General features: G+C 43.3%; 2 protein-coding genes across 38 annotated transcripts in view; one reads left to right on the top strand and one right to left on the bottom strand.

Annotated features, from left to right (window-relative positions):
• Nucleotides 1-19,803, top strand: part of celf5a (cugbp, Elav-like family member 5a) — a 175,555-nt gene that overhangs the window by 563 nt on the left and 155,189 nt on the right. For all 37 annotated transcript variants that reach the window (XM_071908338.2, XM_071908336.2, XM_071908373.1 and 34 more), the window contains exon 2: nucleotides 15,257-15,339. In XM_071908338.2, the coding sequence (XP_071764439.1) occupies nucleotides 15,257-15,339 (83 nt within the window). The remainder of the gene's footprint in view (nucleotides 1-15,256; nucleotides 15,340-19,803) is intronic.
• LOC139929162 (uncharacterized) overlaps nucleotides 1-19,803 on the bottom strand; it is a 383,413-nt gene that overhangs the window by 354,421 nt on the left and 9,189 nt on the right. The window lies entirely within an intron of this gene.

The following is a 19,803-nucleotide window of genomic DNA, read 5'->3' as shown; positions in this document are numbered from 1 at the left end:
CCAGACATAATAGAAACCTATAATTCTAAGCAATTCAGAATAATGCATGTTTTCGTCTAACACGCATGATGTAGTGGCCCAATTCTGATTGTTTTGTTTTTCAAGCATTAAGTTCCCTTGAATTTTTGACTACCTAATATTTCTTTTCAAAGCCTATATACATTCCCATCTGGATAATTCATAATTCCATGTTTGATAGTCTTTTTTTGGTTATTTCGGGCTACCCAAAATACGCGCGTCTCAAATATTGCGATTGCTTTCAATATCAAGAATAGTAGGGTGATAGGCGTACTAAACTGTATCCACCGTTATGTTCTGTATTTTATTGCAATTGAATTGTGTTTTCTTAACGCGCTCTCAGAAGTGGGGCAGAGGCGCTTGGAAAGGATGCATTTTTAAAGAGCCTTCCCTTGCCAGTCCCATCTTTTGCGGAGGGGCGGCATCATTTATTCATCCATATGCTTTCTTTAACATCTCCCCATGTGCGAACGGAGCGGGCTGGTTGCAAACCCGAGACAACGAAATCAATTCCATACCACAATGTCTCAAAATAGGGACGCAAGAACTGTCACAAGATGACGGACGTCGCCACGACGCGAGCAGTGATGCTGCGCCGCTCCTGCTGAAATGGAAGGCTGGAGGGAGAGGGTGTAAATCCACACAGTTCACTATATACAGTGACAAATTCCACCTTCCATACTGAAGTTGGTTATCACGGATGTATAGGCCTACTGTGTAGATCACAGCCTTGCTGGCAAATTAATTTCACAATATGTGGTCCCCCTCACATTCAATCACGCAATGTAGACGTCATCATCATCATCATCATCATCTCAACATCATCCTCAGCATCATCACCACACTTGCCACTAACTTTAAGATTGGTTTATTTCAGTAAAATAATCCTGACGTCTTCAACCTAATTACATGTTTACCTGTCTTGGTAAACATATCTTTGTCTATCCATGTATTGTTCAAGCATTGTTGCACTCACATCTCCTGACATCATTTGATCCACTTTGCTCAAGGGCACTCAAGTTGGATGAAAAGCATAACCTCTTGAGAATTGTACCCTTACATTGTAAAGCTATTGATAAAACACATTCAAAGTGACGATCCCTAAGAGGCTTTCACGTAGTCATGACGTGGACCAAAGTGATCCGGTTCATTATGATCAGAATTTCAACACATTGGGCCACTATAGTCGATATAGTTGCTTGCAACACCATATCCATTATTAGAAGGGAGCAAGACCACCATTGTCCAAACAATATTTATTAGACTTATGTTTACATTACATTTACATTGCATTTTCATGTTTATGGTGATTTCATCTCTCTAATTCTAAGACTGCCCCACAGATGACGCAGACCACAAACAGCCATGAATATGATTTGTCCTTGTTTAAATGGAAATCTTCTTTTAGTCACAATTCGGTTAAAAAAAAAAAAAAAATAGGCCTGTTCCTAAATTCCTGTTTTTCCCTTGCAATTCCTCATCTTGCATTCCTGCAGAGCAGATGTTGATATGTGATGGATGCTACAGTACATGAGATAAGACTTTTATTGCAGTGACATTTAGAAAAGACAAATGACAATCAATGACAGTAATGTAAATGCCATTTGCAAAACACTGTATTATCACAGTATCATGTCTTCTATGACATATAGAATCACCATCATAAAGATCTGACATTTCCTACCATGACAAAGGTTACAACCTTCATGAAGCCTTTGTTTTGGTGGGAAAGTATCAAAAATAGAATATTGTTTTGTCCTTTAGTTGTTCATTAATATACGGTGACGTCCCTTGATTGATGCACAGTTTATTAATTCAAGCATAATGTTAAACTTAAAATAAACAAATAACTTCAAGCTTACAAGTGAGATGATGATGAATGAAATATGAGTGATATTATATAAACGGAGGAACATTCCCATGAATGAAAATGATAGGATTCTTATTTTTTTATGTGTATGTCCTTACTGACATTACCTGGTAATCTACAGTATTTGCTCCTGGCTGCGAAATCTCTATGATCGCATTTGGATAACAAAATGTTCAAGCATATAAAGGTACAATATCAGACATACCGTTATATTATTCTACTCTATATTACAGACATATTTTATGAAGCCACATGCCTGTTCTAATCTGGCCGTATCAAATGCAGATTGATTCTAGAGTTGATATTGTCAATATGTAGAAGGAAATATATTTTTCAGTAGCATTCATTTGGCATTTGTATGTGTGTGTGAGTGTGTGTGTGTGCGCGTGTGCATGTGTGCGCATATGTGTGTTAAAATGTCATTGCCCTGTATTGCATAATGATTGCAGTATTCAGCTCTTGACTGATTGTTGCCTGATCACTGAAGTCAGGGCACAGACAATTTAGACACTTAGAGAGAGAATGGAGCTCGGATAGATCTGCATGTACTTCAAGTGAAATATACGACACAATTATAACTATAGGGGAACAAATTCTTAGTTTATTAATTAATATAGTAGTATAGCGTAGTATAGTATAGTAGTATATTAATTGCATATCTAGATTGTTTTCCCATTTAAGCTTTCTGGTCTGTATTCTTGATTTCATCATCACCAGAATCAATTTATTACATCATTCTTACTCTGTTAGTGTAACAATTCACAGAAAATTCTTCTCCTAAAATCTTTTAATGAGATGTGCTGTTTGTATTCATTCAAAGCTCTGTGCGCTGTCTTCCACAGGTCCCTTGTCAGTTGTTTTAAATTCAAAATTCAAATTCAAAAGGGGATGAACAATAACAAAGTGAAACCTGATCCTTGAAAAGAAATGTGTTTTTTTAACATGACCTCTTTTTTACCTTTGAAAAAGTTATGGAAATGCTTTGGAAAAAAGATTTTTTTTGCCTGTGAACTTTTATATCCACTGGTATGACGTACCACTAGCCTTGTTGTTACCTTTCAATTCCATCAAGTTTCATTACATCTCAGTAATTTTAAAGATTAGTTTGTTGTTTAAACGCAAATTGATGAGATGCAAGTAAATATTCAGAGGTTAATTGTAAAATATTCCTCAAGCACACTTGTCAAACTTAATTCACAGTCTTATTCATTAACTTCCAAACAACTAATTTAGTTTAGTTAAGTATACTTTAGTCAAATTAATTGGCTTAGAATATAATGAATCCTGGCCACACAATTAACAATAAGTAATCAAACCATAATATGTCAATGGTTTCTGATGGGGTTATTTTATAGTAAATTATCTTATTAAGCAGAAAGGATTATGAGTATGGTCTTGATGGAATTATAGTGGAACATCACCCTCAAAGAGGCACAGACAGACATTGATGGACAGAGGGACAGACGCACACACACACACACACACACACACACACACACGCACACACACACACACACACACACCCACACACACACACACAAAAGCATTATTTTCATCGTACCAAGTTCTGTGCATTCTTAGTGCAGTTATTCTGTCATTTTGATTTTCATTTCGTCCTCAGTTTGTTGTCTCGTGTGTGTTTATTCTCCCCTCTTTTCTTATGCAACTGATTTTTTTCCCCTTGGTAATCCATGAGGGAAAACATGGAATTAGTTTGTAAAGCGTGATAATAATGCATGGCCATAATAACTTGACTCAAGAGGATTAGCAAATGTGCATTGTCTGAAGCAGCAGTCTCTTGGGTGATCAGCTGGTTGCCTCCCTAAACAGTGGCTGCCTCTGCCAATTAAAAATGCAGTCTAGTCTCCCTCTTCAAATGATTAATTCTGCCCACGCTGTCGATGGCCTGCCAATTATTGTCGCCCAATTGGTATTAATAGGTAGAGGATTTCCTGATGTTGAATTTATCACCGACTGTGAAAACTTCTCCCTTTGGCTCTAATTAGCTTTCACTTACAGCATGCGCAGAACACACACGTGCACGTTCATGCACATATGCAGAACCAAGGCTTTAGTCGGTAAATATTATTTTTCTCATGGTGTGAAGGATATTTTTATTCTGTTTCCTCAAATTATTGGATAGTTGACAGTTCAGCTTTAAAAAAAAAAGTGGACGTATAGATGAAAAGCAGTCAGAGCCATTTTAATCTGTTTCAGAGTGGAATTTAGGAATTGGTCTGTTTGTCTGGGTGGATTTGTTGCTGAATAATTATATCGGTTTGGTTGAGATTGTGAAATTGTCCCTCATATAATGCATTTAAGAAAAGGAAATGAACTCATAAACGTACTGGACAGAGAGAGGAAGAAATGCAGAGAGAAAGACGGAGACAGAAAAGAAGGAGAAAAGGTTTTTTTTTGCAGGAGTGATTCAGCACAGTGGATAGACAGACAAAACAAACCCTGTGCTGCTCCAGTCTGCCGGCCGGGCCGGCCGAGTATCAATATTAAGCTAGTGTCGGGGATCATTGTGTTAATGCATTTATAAATGGACCAGAGATATTGCCGTAGACCCCAGCCAAGCAGAAGCACATTAAATCATGGAATAATCTAATGAAATATTTATTCAAGTTTTTATTTTTTTCTCCCTCTGAGCCAGCCTGATGGATAGCGTTCCTCTGTGGGTTGTCCTCCCCATAAAATAAGGGTGAGATGGAAGGAAAGAAGGATAGATGCAATGAAGGAGGGAAGCAAAATGAGATCGTATTAATAGGGGACCGGAGTATTCCTATAGAGGATTATACCTGAAAGGCAGTAGTGTTGACTAAGCTAATGTGGGAATCTTCGGTTTGCTGAAGCCTCTCTGTCTCTCCTCTTTGATATGATATAAGTCTAAGCGTGTCTCCACATTGCATGTGCCCGTATGGAAAGTGCCGGAGATCACGGCTCTGTTGTAGGACAGCATCCCCCCTGAGGAAACAGATGGGAGCAAATTCACCCACAGACTATAAACAGAGCTGTATAGGAGTGCATAGATAGTAAACATGCAACGCTCTGTGATGATATTCCTAACAAAACAGACAGGCAGCAGTCTATCTGTTCATTTAGCTTCGACGTCTTAGCAGGTTGAGTATTGTATGGTTGTATGGTGATTAATGAAATTACACAATTTCATGCAGATTTTCAGAAGAAATGAGGATTTCCATTTCAGCTGAGCAGGAGAACATAGAGTAACAGGGGGAAACAATTCTCCATCTCCTTGCAGTTTTGTCTAGTGATTTGATTTATCAAATCTAGAATAACGTCTTCTGTCTGAGCTGGTGAGTGAAGGCCACCAAGCCAGGCTAATGCAATAACAGCACTCGCTTCACATTTCTTAAATGTCTGTAAATATTATAATAAGCAACAGGGCTTTCCTCATAAAAGATGCAGCAGCTCAACTGGTACTGACAGGCACTATGGGCCTTGACTTTGGGATGAGGAGTGCTCTCTCCCTCTCTCTTTTCTGCTGGCTTTCCGAGGAGAGTGGCCATCTCTGATGCCGACAAGGCCTCGCTCCGCTGGAGGCTAGTGTCCTCACACCAAACACTCACCTGGCTTTCATCCTGTCTCCACTTCCCTCCTTAATCCCTGCCTGAGAGGGCCTTTCAGATGGATTGATTTCCTGCACCAATGCAACATTCATTATGGCATTGCAGTATATTATGCTCTTAGTATGTTTGAAGGCTGCTATTCCATGACCTTTCTGGAATATGCTTGCTCTCCAACGGTGCCCAGAGCAGGGACAGACATGGGAAAACGCGGACCAGCTTCATGATTTAGACACTCGTCTAGGATACCTACATGTGTATTTGATTAATTGGGCTACATGAACCTCTATTTTGGCTGGTTTCCCATTGTGGGTTTTGTGGACAGTGTCACAGTTATATCCCTGATTGTGTTACGGCATGCATGCCTGTGATAATTGTTTAAAGACATTTTGAAACCATTGGTTATACTGTCATGGCTTTGTAACAGCAGGATGCTTTTAAAAATGTATGACTCTTAAAGTCTGTTGATGCATGTCTGTTGATGTCTGTTGTTGTGGTTATATAATAATGTCACTGAATTTATCCCAAAATATGAGACATGTCATTGACCAAAAATATTTGCATTTGCGTTAATTACTTTTTTATGGCATTCTGTCTAATATCAATTGATATTAAAATCACTTCCTCAACAGGAAAAACTTTGAATTAATTAAACATTTTTTAGTATGCTTCGTTATAATTATATATAATTAAGGCCAGTACAATACAGCTACTGAGTTAGAGAGAGGATGTTGGGTTGAAATATTTTTTGTGTGTTGCAGGTCACATTTCTGCCCCAAAGGTAGATTCTGTAGAGGCATACCACCTTCTCATTCATGCACAAAGGTCACAGCTATTCCCTCTGTCTAAATAGAGGGATAGAAGCCTATCTATTTTGTATGGTGAGCTTAGCAGAGTGCCACTGCCTACAGAGCAAAATGTACTGTTATAAAGAGGGGGAAGGAGAAAAGAAGAGAGGAGATATAAAGGCACAGAGGGAAAAAAAGAGGGAGAGGGAGAGGGGGGGGCTGGTGGTTTCTGTTAGAATGCCCTGCGCTCTTTAATGTTGTGTTTGAGCCTGGCTGGGCACAGATTCATTTTAGAAGGAAAATGAAATAACAAGAGAGAGAGGAGAGAGGAGATTTTAATGCAATGTTTTGTGATAATCCCTCTCCATTTTGGAATGGTTCAGGAGAACTCATGCGATAAAGCCTTGTACAAGCCTGGAAAATAATAAGTTATTTGTCTTGCCTTATACTACTGTGCCCTTGGAAGGCTTGCTAACCCCCATGTTTTGGCCAAAAAACAATCACAGATTAGTCAAGCTGTCACATCTCCCTGATTGCCAAATGGTTGAGCCCTTGATGTGTGTGTGTGTGTGAATAAGCAATGCATAAATGTAGTGCACGTGTGCATGCCTGAGAGTGCCCGTAAACACAAAAGAGTGTGTATGTGAGTTGCCGCTGTCACTCAATTTCTCTCCGTCACACAGCCCAACGTGACAGAGAGGAATTGGAGAGAGGGGCAGGCACATGTATGCAGCAGGACCACAAGGCAAATGACAGACAGACACATGGGCAAAGAACAATGGATGGATGGACGGATAGATAAGTGGAGGGGAAAAGATGAAGTGTTTGTCAGAGATGCAGAAACAAATGGTTGCTTTTATCCCAAGGCAGTGGGAGAGTAGAGTGACGGCTCAGCTGGGGACATGCAGGAATCCTCTGACAGGTTTAGAGCTGTTTGGGACAGGGGGGCGGGAGGGAGTGGAAAACAAAGGGATTGAAGGTGGAAGGGTGGAGGGGGAGGAGCAGAGGCCAAGTTTGGCAGATGTATAACATAATCACCCAAAAGCTGTTGATACAAGAAAATCCCTCTAGTAATACTAGTAATACTTGTTCCAATGTTACTGCTGCTACTACTACTACTACTAGAACTATTACTACTGCTACCACCACGACTGCTAGGCTGTTATAAGCTATTTACTGTCCTATGACTATTATTACTAATATCTATGCAACGGTAAGCAATAGTAATACTGCTGTTATTAGCTGTAGCAACAGAATAAAAGATCCTACAATTGCCACTACTGTTGACAACATAAATAATAGCCTGTATTACCTCCCTAAATGGCAATGATGACACTGCTAAGCAATATTGTCAACGTCAAGACTTTTTTCCTACAGTGCTGAATAACGGATATTTAACAATCTCTGACCAGAATGAAGACACACATTAGGATGGAAAATGTCTATGAATGCTCAGGTCCGTGAGGGATGTGTGGAGATGCACGCTGCTCAGCACGGTTATAAATAGAAATTCTGTGGTATTTCCGAAAATAGGTTAAGCTGCCATCGCTGCACTGCTGGCATGACATCACTGATTGCCTGCCAGCCTCCCCCAAAAGACTGCTCCCATACTGTGTAGAAAAGGAGGGAGAGAATGAGGGAGGGAGAGACAGAGGGAGCATCTGTAGGCAAGTGTAGCGCCCTCTCCTCCTCATTTCCAGCTTCGGTCCCCCTCCCCTCGACCCCTTCAATCGTACAGCCGTCACTCCCTCACTCCTTCCATCCATCTTTTCCACTAGAGGAGTGATGCTGTAGCTGACGGTCTCTGTGCTCTACTGCCAGAGACACAAACTGGTCAGAGGCTTTGTACTGGAGATGCATCACATTCATATTTTCAGTGGGACACAGAGAAATTGTATGCCAAATAGTGCAAAGGAGGCGGATGAAAGATGGAATTTGTGTTTCTTATTTGATGATTAAATGTTATTTTGGTCGAACGAGCGGAGTATGTGGACTTTATAGTGAGTTCCAACATGGCACCCTTCCCATGTTTCACTACTCAACGGTAGATGTGGCTTAATTAAAAAAGAGTACTCCAATTAATTAATGGCTGATGATTCCTCATATCTGTATTGGCTGCTTTTCGAATTTGCTTCACACAGTAGTTCCTCCTCTACTCTTCTGATGTGCCATCTGATGAACAGTCTTTACCTTTGCTATCTATCTATCTATCTATCTATCTATCTATCTATCTATCTATCTATCTGTCTATCTGTCTGTCTATCTGTCTGTCGGTGGGTCATTAACAGAACAATATTTTTGGAATATTCCAGGCTGAATGTGGTTACTAGGAGATGTGCATCAATGCAATTAACGCTCTGGCTCCTGCTTGTTAGCTAGACCATTAGTGTTAATTATTACTCCACTCCAGCTCAGTGCTGACATGAGATAAATAAATAAAAAAAAATCCTGGGACAAAGACAAAATGTTGTAATTTTTGGCATGCATGGCATAATTGAAAATATTTGGAATATGTCCTGCTCTATTCAGTGCATGCAATGAATGGAAAGGCCAACTATAGGAGGTAGAGTACTTATTACAAGCCTGTTTTGAAGAAATGTACAATTAGTATTTCATCTCAACATGGCCTGTATATGAGGAGCAGTGCAATGAAGTGCAGTGTGTGTGTGTGTGGGGGTTGTCTTTTCTTCATGTGTCTTTCTTCCTCATCCCTCTCTTAATCACTCCATCCAGGCAACCTCTGGGCCTTTGATGCTTTATCTTTAAAGGCATCTTTCAATTTGTAAAATCAAAGTGACTGAAAACCCGATCTGTCTCTCAGTAGCCAGTCAGTTTGCAGCTGCCAATCATCCATGAATGTGGCTTTGCTGTGATCAATTGATCTGTCTCAAAGGTTTATGCCTTCACCTTTTGAAAGAGGACAGAGGTTGTTATGAATATCACATCAAATATACCAATGTGGCACTTTAAATGAAGACTTTGTATCAGTGGAAACACGGTAGCTGTATAGCTACTGCAGTTTACAGGCAGTGGGAGTAAGCCAAGTGTAAGTGATTTTATGATTTCTTTTTGTCAGGTCATGTTTGTTTTTCCAGGAGGTTGTTATAGTACATGAAGAGGAAGAGAAGCAGTTTTCTGACCTTGACGGGGGGCTCAGAGAAAACTTTCATTGATTTCTATGTAAATCCCCTGGCCAGAGCAGAGTTGGCTGGGGGAGGGAGAGATGAGGACTGGAGAGAAAGAGACTTGGCAGGTCAACTCCCGTTGCCCTCCCAGAAGTAACACGGCAGGAGGCAGTAAGTGAGAACCTACACATTATTTACAGCCCTGTGAAACCCCATCCATTAACAGTGTCAATTAGCTTGCTCATCAGGGATGCAGGCCACTAGATGTATTTATAGAGCTGGCCCTGGCTTTAACAGCAGAACAGGGATGGGGCACCCAGACAGTCCACATAAGCCAGCTAGTTTATAGGCTACAGAACAGTAGAAGATGCCAAGGTCCTGCATCATAAGTGTTGGCCAGAGCCATATATCGAAAGAGTTCCGGGCAACTGGGGGTTGGAGGGTGGGGTGGCAGTCTGTCACCTTACCTCCTAAAACCGCATCTGCCGCCAGACTGCATTAGCTTATGAAACTTCATCAGGAAGTGGTTGGAACTGCATTACTGTCTTCAGCACTCTTAATGCTGTTATACCTATATAAATCGTATATACAGTATGTCTACTATTGACTACAGAAACTCTACTATTGGATTATATGTGAGGCATCGCTTCTGCCCTGAGAGAACTGTTTAACCCCATAGCCACACAATGGATTGTGTGAGGGTGAATGTGTCAAAGTCTATTTCCCTGCTGTGTTGTGATGGCTTCTTTGCCCCGGTATTGATCCTGAAACATACACACAGAACCTTTCAGAGAGAATTTATAGCATTTGTCACACTCATTAGGCGTTGCGCCCCACACTGTATTGTACTGCACTCACCATACCATATACGTGCATACATACTGTAAATACACACACACACACACACACACACACACACACACACACACACATACACACATACACAGAGTCCTTCGGGATGTGTTTCCTATGGATCTGTTTGACTGCTGCTTGGAGGCCGGTGGAGTCTATGTGAGCGAGTAGCAACAAATCAATGGCCGAGGTCTCCTGCTCAGGGGTCAGAGAGGATACCAGGGAGGGTCCGGGGATTATTTCTCTCCCCCATGATGGACACCGATGGTCCTCAGAGCTCTGCAACGTTCAGCCTCCCCCAGCCATTGCTCAAGGTGAGGGGATGAGGGGAGGAGTAGTGAAAGGAGAAATGGAGGAGGATTTGGAGCCGGATGCAGCAGAGATGAAGGGATGGAGTGATTGATGAAGGAGGAGTGAAAGAGTGTAGTCAGCCTCAGGATCGGGAGATGGAGACGGAGCACAGTCGCTGGCTCCCTTTAAGGTGGCTGCCTGACTTAATTAAGGTTTACAGGTTACGCTAGGCTACTGCTTATATTACAGCACTCATTACAAGCCCATTAGGCCTGGGCAGAGAAAATATTGTTGTCAGAACAATGACTGAGAGCATTTTGGAAAGTCCCTGTCAACCCCCATGCTCCAGCTCTTCTTCTTTATTATACCTCTCTCCTCTCTCTCCCTGAGCACTGGCACGATTGTTTGAGCGCGTGAACAGATCGAGGATCTTTTTTCCACAGGTGAGGGAGTGATTATATGAGTTAAGAGCTTCTCTGAGACCCGACTGATTACCCCCCTCACGGTCAATCTGCGCCACTGAGCCTCCCGCCTCCCTGGCTGGCGATGATTCAGGTCATAATCACATTGTATCAGTGCTGATGATGTGTGTTTCAGCTCCCGACCCCTCTGAAAGGCTATCATTTCCCCCCGAGCCCCACATGGCAGTAAATGAAGTAAGCAAGTAATCTACCCACAGCGATGGCATTTTCCACAGAGTGCAAATGATGTGTGAGGGAGCAGGCGAGACTGGTGCCAGGACTGGCTCGGTTTCTGCTACCTTCACACTTTCTGGCCAAGGAAATGCCACATTGAGAGCAAGTTCACACTTTTTCATTACACTGGGGCAGCTTTGCTCCTCTGGGGCAAAGAGATGGAGAAAAGGGAGGAAAGAGGGGAAGAAAGGTAAAAAGGTGAAAGATAGAGGTGTTGGTGTAAATAGAGGCGATTGAAGCGTGTACGTGTTTAGTGTTGGTGTCTGTATGTGTGTGTGTGTGTGAGAAAGAGAGAGAGCCGTGAAACATGGGGGTAGATGCAGTATGTGTATATCAGAGTAAGCAGGGCATGTATGTGCATTTGTGTGTAGAGGCCCTGCTTTTCTGTGTCTGAACAAGTGACAGTTGGATAGTGTTGGCTGGTAGAAGAAGTGCTGATCCCAGGTAAGAGAGGGAGGGAATGTGGGGTGTGTGTATGTGTGTTTAAGGGCATGATCGTGGATTTATCAAGAGGACCTCTACACTTAGCAGAAATTAGCCACTCATCACAGAATAGGGCCTAAGGTGCTGCATCAGACGCACGTAGCAGGCACATGCTCGGCAGACACACAGTTCTGTTAATGGAGGGCCCGGGCCACAGTAAATAACCCTGTAAATGGCTGCTGTCGACACAGCTATATCTTTCAGCACACACACTCTCTTTCTCTCTCGCTCTCTCTCTCTCTCTCTCTCTCTTCCATGTAAGACTCTTTAATTACAAGCCAATTCAACACAGTGGAGATGGAGAGGCTCAACCTCATTTCCCAGTAGACACACAATGCACGCTTAAAAATATATCGGTAAGAAAAAGGAGAGGAGAAGGAACTCAAGAGGAGAGGAGAGAAGAGGAGAAGGTAGGAGAGGATAGGAGGGAAGGAAGGAAGGAGAGGAGAGAGACGAGAGGAGGAATTTCTTCTCTTCGGAGCTGAAATCAATGTGTGAGATAAGGCTGTTTTAGATTTCTATCAGATGATGCAGAGGATCATCTTCTCACACTGGCAAGGCATTCCCCATTGCTGTGTCAGCAGGCTCCGATTACAGCGGCTTTTTGTTGTGTTTCAAACAATTTCATCATGCTCCCCCCCTCACACTTTTGCACTTGGTATGCAATGCAGCGCTGGCAATTTGTACATGTTTGGATTCCAATTATGAAGTTGTTAAAGCTTTTTCGCCCGTGGCCTGCAAATTCTTATTAAGCCATACATTAAAGAGCACGGAATCACATTTAAATGGAGTTCATGTTTCTCTTTTGTTTGCCAGCGTTGTGGTTGTTATTAATTTATTCGCAATGCCCTATGCATTACACATTAACAAATAAATCGTGTTTGTGATTGTAATGCAAAATACTTGTTTCTCATTCAGAGATAGGGCCAGCGTTTGTCAAGTAAACCAACAACAACAAGCCCAGAGAGAGAGAAAGAGAAAAAAACAACCACCAAAATAGAGCCATTCCTTCCTATTACCCTTAACCATCTGAGAAACAAACAAAGAAACAAACAAACACAAAACGACAATGACATTTCCGCAGTCTTAGTATTTCTTTACCAGCTGATGCTGAGGAGAGTGAGAGAATGAGAGAGCAGTTTGGGTGATTGAGTGATTTGCTTGGTGGCCATTGGAAATCATTAGGTTAGGGGCGCTGGGACGAGGGAGGGTATGAGGAGGGCTGCACCGTGACACCAGTGCTATAGTCAGCCGGCTCAAAGGTCACGACCCCAGACAGACTCCATCACTGTCCCTCACCCACACACCAGAGAGTAGAGCAGGATGCTGACTGGCTGTCCCAAACTATATGAGAAGATGACATGGAGGATGACATGGAACAGGTTAGAACAGAATGGGAGTGAATAGAATAGAATTGAATTGAATATGATTGAATATGATCAGTGATTCTCAACCTTTTTCATATCAAGGACCCCTGATTTAGTCCACATCAGAGCCACGGACCCCCATTTGATGAGATTTCGTCTCTTGGACCCAAGTCTGAGAATATTTTTATTGTTAGATATGATTTTGTCCAGAATTCCATGACTGTCTGTATTGTAGGCAGAAAGATAACAGTGGAACTATGATCAAAACAGTCATTCTTCTACATTCTCTAATTGTGTTAACTTCTTGTAAATGAAATAATGTTGAAGTTTAACAATTCATCAATTTGCTGGGGACCCCCTGGAACCCCCTCAAGGACCCCTGGTGGTCCCCGGACCCCACGTTGAGAACCTCTGATTTAGATAATAGTTGTCAGATGTATAAGATAAGATGACATTTTATTGATCCCTGTGGGGAAATGTGGTATGTACATAAACACTTGCAGACACACACACACACACACACACACACACGTACGTTAGGCTTGGGGCAGCAGCTATACAGGCAAGGCAAAACAGGTTACAGGTCAATCAATGAATCAATTGAATCAATGAGTGACATGGCAGTCTAACCCTCCTTTTTGATGCAGTCCTGCAGAGGTTACAGTGGTGCAGTGACCTAGCTCTGGATAAAGGCATGCCATATACCATAGGCTATGCCATAAATGAAATGAGTAATTGCCAAAGTGCAAGGGCCATTGAAAAGACATATGTTGCAAAAACAGTGAAAAAAAAGATACACTTGTACAGTCGCACATGCGCTTGCACACACGCACACTCTTACAGAAAAAGAAGACAAATATCTAGTGCAGCTTGACTGACTGGAGTGGTGAATTTATGGATGGGTGAAAGTGATCTGATATGCAACAGGAGGAATGAATTGGAATATTGTCTGTGTAAAGACACCTAATTCATCACCACCCACTGAATACATTTGGCTGTTGAAATGAGATCCAAAATGCACTGGCTGCTAATAAACCATCTTCAGAGTGGCAGAAATATGATAGTGCAGGGTAACCCATATGAACCTCATTAATAGAACACAAGCAAATCTATTTATTCAGACAGTCAGGGGGAAAATGATTGCCTCAATACTCCATCTGGTTTCTCTCCTGCTCTCTCCCTCTCTGCCATCTTCTCTTCTCTTCTCTTCTCTTCTCTTCTCTTCTCTTCTCTGCTCTCCTCTTTTCTCTGGTTGCATCATCTTTTTCGTCTGAAATAAATTTGAGAGATGTTGTATGTATGTGCATGCCTTGTATTAGGGCATTAGTGTATATTTATGATTATGTGTGCGTGCATGTGTGTGTGTTTGTGTGGCAGTCAACTTGAGGTTGTATTGTTAGACATGCACCCCTTGCTCAGAAAGCCCTGAGGCTTCAAACACCAATTCCTGGCCTCCCTTCTCTGGCCATGTCTCCCTCCTCCCTGCATCCCCACACTGTTCTCATCCCTCATTTCTCTCCTCCTCTACCCTCCCATACTCTCCTGCAGTCCTGTTCCTTTTGTCTCGGCTGCTGTCAGAAGTGTTCAGGGTGGTGATGTTGGGCAGGCTGCTGGGAGCTTTGGACAGGACATGGTGCTGGGGATGGGGAGGCTGGGCAGACTGGGCAGCCTGGCAGCTCATCCAACACAATCCTTCTCTGCTCAGATCCTACTTTTTTGTTGTTTCCTCTCCTCTCCTCTCCTCTCCTCTCCTCTCCTCTCCTCTCCTCTCCTCTCCTCTCCTCTCCTCTCCTCTCCTCCCTCTGTTTTGCAGGGTGTTGTTTTTCTCGACTGACAAGGTCCCGAGACTAAGTGAGTTTGATAGGGAGCTGGTACACAGCGTGCTAAGGAGCGGTTGTGCTTCTGAACTGGGTTCACCCTGTGTACAAAACTAGTTCCCTAATGTTTTCATGGCTCAGTAACAGGACATAAGAACTCGTTATTTTGTGACTGGCCCAACGTTCAGAGTCTGATTGCTTCGTCAATTTTTCAGCAGTGTCTAATATTCTCAGTAGATATTTTTCTTGTACTGCTATGCTCAGCAGAAGTTTATGCCTCTCTATGTGTCTAAGTGACCTTTGTTTGAGTTCAGGATGACTGTCATTCTCATCAGTATTTTCTCTGGTGTACCTCTGTTGCAGGTTGTGCGTTCCTCACCTACTGCGCCCGCGAGTCGGCCATCAAAGCCCAGAATGCCCTCCATGAACAGAAAACACTGCCAGGGGTAGGTATCTCTCTCTGTCTCTCTCTCTCTCTCTCTCTCTCTCTCTCTCTCTCTCTCTCTCTCTCTCTCTCTCCCTCTCCCTCTCTCTATCTCTCTCTGTCTCTCTCTCTCTCTCTCTCTCTCTCTCTCTCTCTCTTCTCCTCTCCTTGTTCTCTCTCTTCTCTCTCTCTCTCCATCCTCTATGGCAGTCAACCATGCCATCTGCACCCGGCTACACACCAGCCGGCATTCTCCTTGCACAGTCCCAGAGATGAAAAACCCTTTGGAAAGCAATTCAATCAATAGCCCAGCCTTTTGAAGGCCTGGTTTCAACTTTTTCATGTGTGTGTTCTCTGGGGGATTTTGCCAGCATTGATCAGATCCACTCCGTCCCGTGCTTTTGAGGCAATGACATCAAATGACAATTTGTTTTGTTCTTGCCATTTTTAGACAAATTTCTCAATTTGCGGGGATTTCTGGTGAGCTACTGTTAACAGAAAAAAAATGGTAAAACAAAACTTATATTAATGAGAATAGGAGAGAAGAGGAGTCCCGCACACTGTTCTTGCACAACCACAGTTTGTTACAAGACGTTTCAGTTCAAACAGACCTTTGTCAGAGGTACATTTGATGAAGAGAAAGAAGGTGATGGCATTTACTTTTATTTGTTTAGCTGTTTTGTGTTTGTGTGGGTGAGTATGGTTACCTCTGCACATATCTGCGTGTGATCCTCTGTAGCATTCTCCTCAAGCATAGATAGCAAGTGACAAGGACAGTGCATACACAGAGAGAGAGAGAGAGAGAGAGAGGTAGGAGGGTAGAGCAGGGTCCCCCACAGAGGCAGCATGGCTTAACATGGCCAGATCAAGCCTCCACCAGGGAGAGACATCAGACACCCCGCCCCCCCCCCAAACAGAAGACAAAGAGCCCGACGAACCCAGCCAAAAGGCACATGTTTCACATTAAAGATGCAAATACAGCTACCATAAACTTTGAACGTTTTTCTGGTGCTTTTCTTGAAAAACAAGTTGTTTCTTTTATCCTGCAAATTTGCCAAGCGTGAGGCTGGAGGGCGTTTTTCCTCCTTCTCTTTCCTCCGCTTAAAAAGCATTTGAATAATAAGACGGAAGACAGAGAGAGAAAAAAAAGTTATTTTAGAAAATGCCAGAGGATGTGTTTATGGGAGGGTATAACTGTGTTTAGCAATGTGTTAAAAAAGAGAGGGATTCTCTCTCTCTCTTTCTCTCTCTCTGTCTCTCTCTCTCTTTCTTTCTCTGTCTCTCTATTTCTAAATGTCTTGTGGTCTGGCCTGCCAGTTAGTTTCTCTCTCGCGTCTCACAGTCGCTAATTGCGCCCCCTCGCCAGCCTTGCAGGGCGTCCGTAAGGGTTGACCCACCGCTGGGATTAAATGGTAGATGCGGCTGAATGTATAAATGAGGGGCAGGAGGGCACAGACGCAGGCACTAACAAGACCGATGCTCCTCCTCCTCCTCCTCCTCCTCCTCCTCCTCCTCAGCCCGCTCCAAGAGGAGAGCAGATCTCCAAACCATCTGGGCACTGAAAGATTTAACAACCATCCGGATGGAGCGCTATTAAACAACACCACTCCCATGTCAGAGGAAATTAACAACACTTAATGCTCATGAATGTACATGCATGACACATATGTACAGTATTTACACATTTACACATGCACTTGCGTTCTGAAAGCTTCTTGCACACACACACACACACACACACACACACACACACACACAGGCTTTGAAAGAGTGATGAAATTGTTACCCTTTTCTTGTATCTTCCAGTCCTGCTTTAGCCCTCATGCTGAGCTCCCTGTCCCCCCTCTCCCGTCCACCCCCCCTGACCCACCAACCGCTCCACACCCCCACCCTCCCACCCCCCGCCTCCCTCCTATCCCACCGCTCCTCTGCTGCTCTTCCTGAGATAGAGGGTGTCATAGAAATGTAACAGGCAGACGTTGATGGGTGTCAGGCCTCACAGAGGAGGCTGCACCGCCGTTCCCTTCCTTTCCCTTCACCTTCACACACACTCACACACTCACACACACACACACACACACACACACACACACACTGGTGGTCCGTGGAAGCACAGGCAGCGTATGTGTTATACTACCACTGCAGCCACAAAACAAACACAGGATATACACAGTGTATAGGAGTATCACAGCTACAGTAACATGCCAGTCTGTCCCTAGACACATACAGAGAGAAGTAGACAAACCATGAGAGAGACAGGGGAAAAGACGGATGAGGATGTACAGTACAACAAAAGAGATTATATTATGGTTGCATCATACAGTATATTTTCCGACAAATAACATGCTGTGTATTGCGTGTACATGTGTATAAATATGTCCTAAACTGGAAAGCCTCTTTCTGCTCGATGGCTTCCCCTCCCCTCTCCTGTCCTCCTCTCTCTAGCCTTCCTCCCTCTAAATCTTTTGTGAAATGACCCCTGTTGCTTCAGCACTTGATGGTAAGTAGATATGCCAGTTGTTTGTTTGCAAAATCCTGCTTGATATGCAGTTTGCCAGGGGCTATGGTGTAATTAATGTAAACTAGGATTCCCTGGGAGATGAGTTATGAGTTATTAACGTCTGCATTTTGTTATTAACTCCTTCTTGTTATTAACTCCTGTGTCGCTGTTCCCCTATACGAGGGGCTTTGAGTGTCATCTGACCAACGTGGTGACTAATCTATATCTATATTATTCTAAATGTTAACCTGAATTCTTGTCAAACCACTAAAATCCTGCTGCCCCCAGCACACTGCAAACTACTAAAAAAAACCTACAAAATCGTACTGCATAAGAACCTATTCTGAGTCTCATGCAGAGCCCCAGGTCGTTCTGTCTTGAACACTGCGCACAAACACACAAATGCATGGGTACGTGCCCACAAGCATGTGCCCACCCACATACACACATGCCAGCATACACACAGATGCCAGGATGCGTACACTCATTGCCACAGCAAATGTTACCCGGCGTGTTCTCATCTTGAGATCGAGCATTGGTGTTCTTGGATGAGTAGGGAGTGTAGTGACTAGGGAGATACTGCTGTGTCCTTGGACAAAACACTGAATCCCTACCAGCGCCATAGATTCTGTTCTGTAGCAGACCCTGACCTTTGACCTCCCTGTTGAGGGGAGCAAGAGAAAAGAGATTTTCCCTGTAGGAGATCCATATAGTATCACAACATTATTATGCACATACCAGCATACACCGATTGTCATGGATACACACACACACGGAACGGAACCCAGAGCCCTCTTATTATTAGAAAGGAGTCTTGGTGTTGGATGTTATTATCCATGTCCCCATGTTAGACATTAGCTGCTGAAAGGAACAGTATGGTCTAATGGAAGTGTACTGGACTGGAATATAGATACTGTGGTGCAGTGTGATGGGAGCCTTGGGGATGCGGTCGGCTGACATAAGTTTGGCCACGGAGTAGGAGAAGCTCTGACAGCTGACCAGGTGTGTGTTCATTGGCACTGTTAGCAATGTGTGTGTGTGCGTGTGTGGGGGTGGGGGTAAGCTAGTTTGGCATTGTAGCCAGCCCTATGTGGATACAAATAGCAGTGTTTAAAGGTGGTGAGAAAAACATGTGCACATGGCAGCTTGTCGTGATCGCACACCGCCCACCACGGTGATGCGTGAATATATGATATGTATACTGTTTTGAGCTCATATGCTGTTGGTGGAGATGCACTACTTTTTATATTACATAACCATGCCTATGCGTTTGTGTGTGTTTGTGTGTGTGTTATTTTCAAAACCCACGCATCATCATCATTCACGTCACCAAGTAAAATCTGAAGCATCCCCTGATGCCTGATGATATCCCTTTTTGACGTTGTTTGTTCTTAAAAAGCATAGGCACAGACTGACAGTTTAGGCCTATGGTGGCTGTTTCTATGGCAGTTGGTGTGTGTGCGTGTCTTAGTGTGTGTTTCACAGCTCTCTACACAAGTCCGCAGGAGATTTACTCCACCCAGCTCAGCACCATGACAAAATCCTACATCCTTCACACACTACCCACCCATCCCCCGTCCCCCCCACACTCCTCAAACTCTCCACCCTCTCACTGCCACTCCTCAAATCCAGCAGATCCAAGAAATAATCTCAGTCGCTGCAGCTAGTCTATCTGCTATAGCTACCACTGAAAAACAACCAAACCCCCCAACCCCCTTTTTATCATGCTAGCAATGTGGATAACAGTGATTGTCTTGGAGAGGCAGCGGTGAATGTATGTTTGCAGCATGCATTTGCCACTGGTATTAGTACAGCTCGACCTGGGGTGAGTGTAAGAGGCTGGCAGTGATTCAGGAGGCAGGTTTATGGAAATAGCATCCGCATTAAAAACCCAATGAGAGCAGGGAGAAGATTATGCTCCGACACACATGTGGGCTCCAGCAATGTCAACACTCTAAGTAGATCCCCTCCCTCTCAATCGCCTCC

Source organism: Centroberyx gerrardi, chromosome 9 (assembly GCF_048128805.1).
Source record: "Centroberyx gerrardi isolate f3 chromosome 9, fCenGer3.hap1.cur.20231027, whole genome shotgun sequence".
Classification (NCBI taxonomy): domain Eukaryota; kingdom Metazoa; phylum Chordata; class Actinopteri; order Beryciformes; family Berycidae; genus Centroberyx; species Centroberyx gerrardi.
Note: the sequence above shows the minus strand (reverse complement) of the source record. Positions and strands in the feature narration are given on the sequence as shown.